At 39.1% G+C, this 2,500-nt stretch overlaps 1 protein-coding gene across 1 annotated transcript in view; it reads left to right on the top strand.

Moving 5' to 3' along the window:
* The first annotated feature begins 936 nt into the window (after positions 1–936).
* Positions 937–2,500, top strand: part of LOC122325515 (desmoplakin) — a 12,442-nt gene continuing 10,878 nt past the window's right edge. Inside the window, exon 1 of the mRNA XM_043220552.1 lies at positions 937–1,208. Coding sequence (XP_043076487.1) covers positions 1,051–1,208 — 158 coding nt within the window. The 5' untranslated portion in view covers positions 937–1,050. The remainder of the gene's footprint in view (positions 1,209–2,500) is intronic.

The following is a 2,500-nucleotide window of genomic DNA, read 5'->3' as shown; positions in this document are numbered from 1 at the left end:
GAAATTACGTTTTCTTTCTTTTTTGCTCATTTAGTATTTTTATACGGTGTGTTTTTCATAGTTAATTTGCTCATGCGCAGCAGCATTGAATATAAAATCAAGATTGCTATCATAATATAATACGGCATGATAAATATTAGTCAAAATGAAACAAAAACAGCTTTAATCATTGCTTAAATATTTGCATTTTGAATTTAACTACAGATGAAATAACTGAAACAATATATAAATATTTTCACTCAAGTCTTTTTAACGTTTAACGTTTTGTTTTGCATATTGTTGAAAATTTAAATACAGGTATTTAATAAAAAATATGTATTTTATATTTATTAAGATTTAATCGGTCTTTAACTAAATATTCAAGTGTTGAAGTGTTACTGAAGTGTTGCCAAAATGCATATTAGGAAATGTTTGCATTGCACTACTTTTAAATTACACTCTTAGTTTAAAGTTTATTTATGCAGCAAATAAAGAAAGCACACGTTTTCTGTATATAGTTTTTTTATTCATTTATTTTTTCTGAGCTCATAAAACTGCATAGTTTTTTGCATTCTATTGAATTTGAATTTAAAAACAGATGCTTGATTAAAAAAATAATATTTTCCCAGTGTTTCAAGAGATATATATATATATATATATATATATATATATATATATATATATATATATATATTAAGTGGTGCCAAAATGCATATTGGGAAGTTTGCATTGCACTACTTTTTTAAATTCCACTCTTAGTTTAAAGTTGATTTAATCGCAGTTCACTTAAAAGCAGCAGCAGCTCGTCCCTGAAAGCGCAAACATCCTGTATTTAGTTTTGCGAGCTCATCCGAGGTCGTAAAAACCTCGCGCGCGATAATTAGCAGCAAGTACGTGGTTAAAAAAACCCCAGTGCCGCGCGCGTCTCACCGGGAACGCCTCCGTGCGCGCGAAGAAGGGCGGGCTCGGTGGGCGCGGCTTCAGCCCCGAGCCGCGGAGGAGGAACGGGACGCGACCGCCGGATCGACCCGAGCTCGGCTCCGCGTCGCACCTCCGCCGTCTCTCGCAGTCATGAGCATGTACGGCTCGCAGCGCGCCCTCAACACGATGGGACGGCGCGCCGGATCGCGCGGCGAGCTCAACGCGTACGCGCGCGGCAGCAACGGCTTCACGCAGGAGTTCGTGGAGGGTTACGGCTTCTCCAGAGGCTCGATGAGCGCAGGACAAGTGTGAGTAAACACCTGTTAGCGCAGGGCTCGCCGTCCTCTTCTTCGTGGTCCGCCGACGGTGTCCGGCTCGGCCGCGTAATGGTTGCGTTCGCCTGAATGCGCGCGAGTGCGCGACAATAACACGGGCACGGATGCGATGCGTTTCTTTCTGCGCTTTCAGCAAGTCACACGAACAAAACAAACTAAAAAGTAATGCAAACGCAACTTTGCGCGCAAGTAATAGTTGCGCGTGCGCGTTTTTGTCTTTTTTTTTGCAAAGGTTTCGGCTCATTTTGTGGGACAGAAGTAAAGCAAAAAGCTAAAAAACAATCTGTTGTAACAGAAAAGGCTCGTTGCGAATTGTTTGCACATTTTTCGCCCATCTCTGTTTACTCTAAAACAGCGCAGTGAAGTGTAGAACTCAAAATACTGGTGAAGAAACACCCTTCAGATCATACAGCGTGTCGTGACCTACTTTTTTAGTTTATAAAAATAAATAAGCGCTGATATGCATGACACGGACGTTAACGTGATATAGCGTGATATCTGAGTTTCAGTCGGGGAAAAAAAGCTGAAAGGATCTCAAACGTAAACACGAATACAATAATTAAAAATATATGAGAACTAGTGTGCAAATGTAACATTTTGGCAAAAATAAAAATTAAAAAATTAAAAAATGAAGATGATTTTGGGGATGAAATTGAGGGATTTAAATAATAATAAAAAAGATTTTATTATTCATAAGTAAAAAAGGTATTTAATCAGCACGGAATTATATATATATATATATATATATATATATATATATATATATATATATATATATATATATATATATATAATTTGTTTGCAAAAGTTGTAAAAGTAGCATTTTCGAATTAAAACAAAGAATAATTTGTAGTGAAAACTCAATAAAGAGGTGAAGTCAGAGTCAAAGAGAGAGAGAGAAAGAGAGAGAGACAGAGAGAGAGAGAGAGAGAGAGAGAGAGAGAGAGAGAGAGAGAGAGAGAGAGAGAGAGAGAGAGAGAGAGAGAGAGAGAGAGAGAGAGAGAGAGAGAGAGACAGAGAGAGAGAGAGAGAGAGAGAGAGAGAGAGAGAGAGAGAGAGAGAGAGAGAGAGAGAGAGAGAGAGAGAGAGAGAGAGAGAGAGAGAGAGAGAGAGAGAGAGAGAGAGAGAGAGAGAGAGAGAGAGAGAGAGAGAGAGAGAGAGAGAGAGAGAGAGAGAGAGAGAGAGAGAGAGAGAGAGAGAGAGAGAGAGAGAGAGAGAGAGAGAGATGAGAGAGAGAGAGAGAGAGAGAGAGAGAGAGAGAGAGA

The sequence above is a fragment of the Puntigrus tetrazona genome, chromosome 20 (genome assembly GCF_018831695.1).
Source record: "Puntigrus tetrazona isolate hp1 chromosome 20, ASM1883169v1, whole genome shotgun sequence".
NCBI classification, from domain to species: domain Eukaryota; kingdom Metazoa; phylum Chordata; class Actinopteri; order Cypriniformes; family Cyprinidae; genus Puntigrus; species Puntigrus tetrazona.
This window is presented reverse-complemented; position numbering and strand designations above follow the sequence as displayed.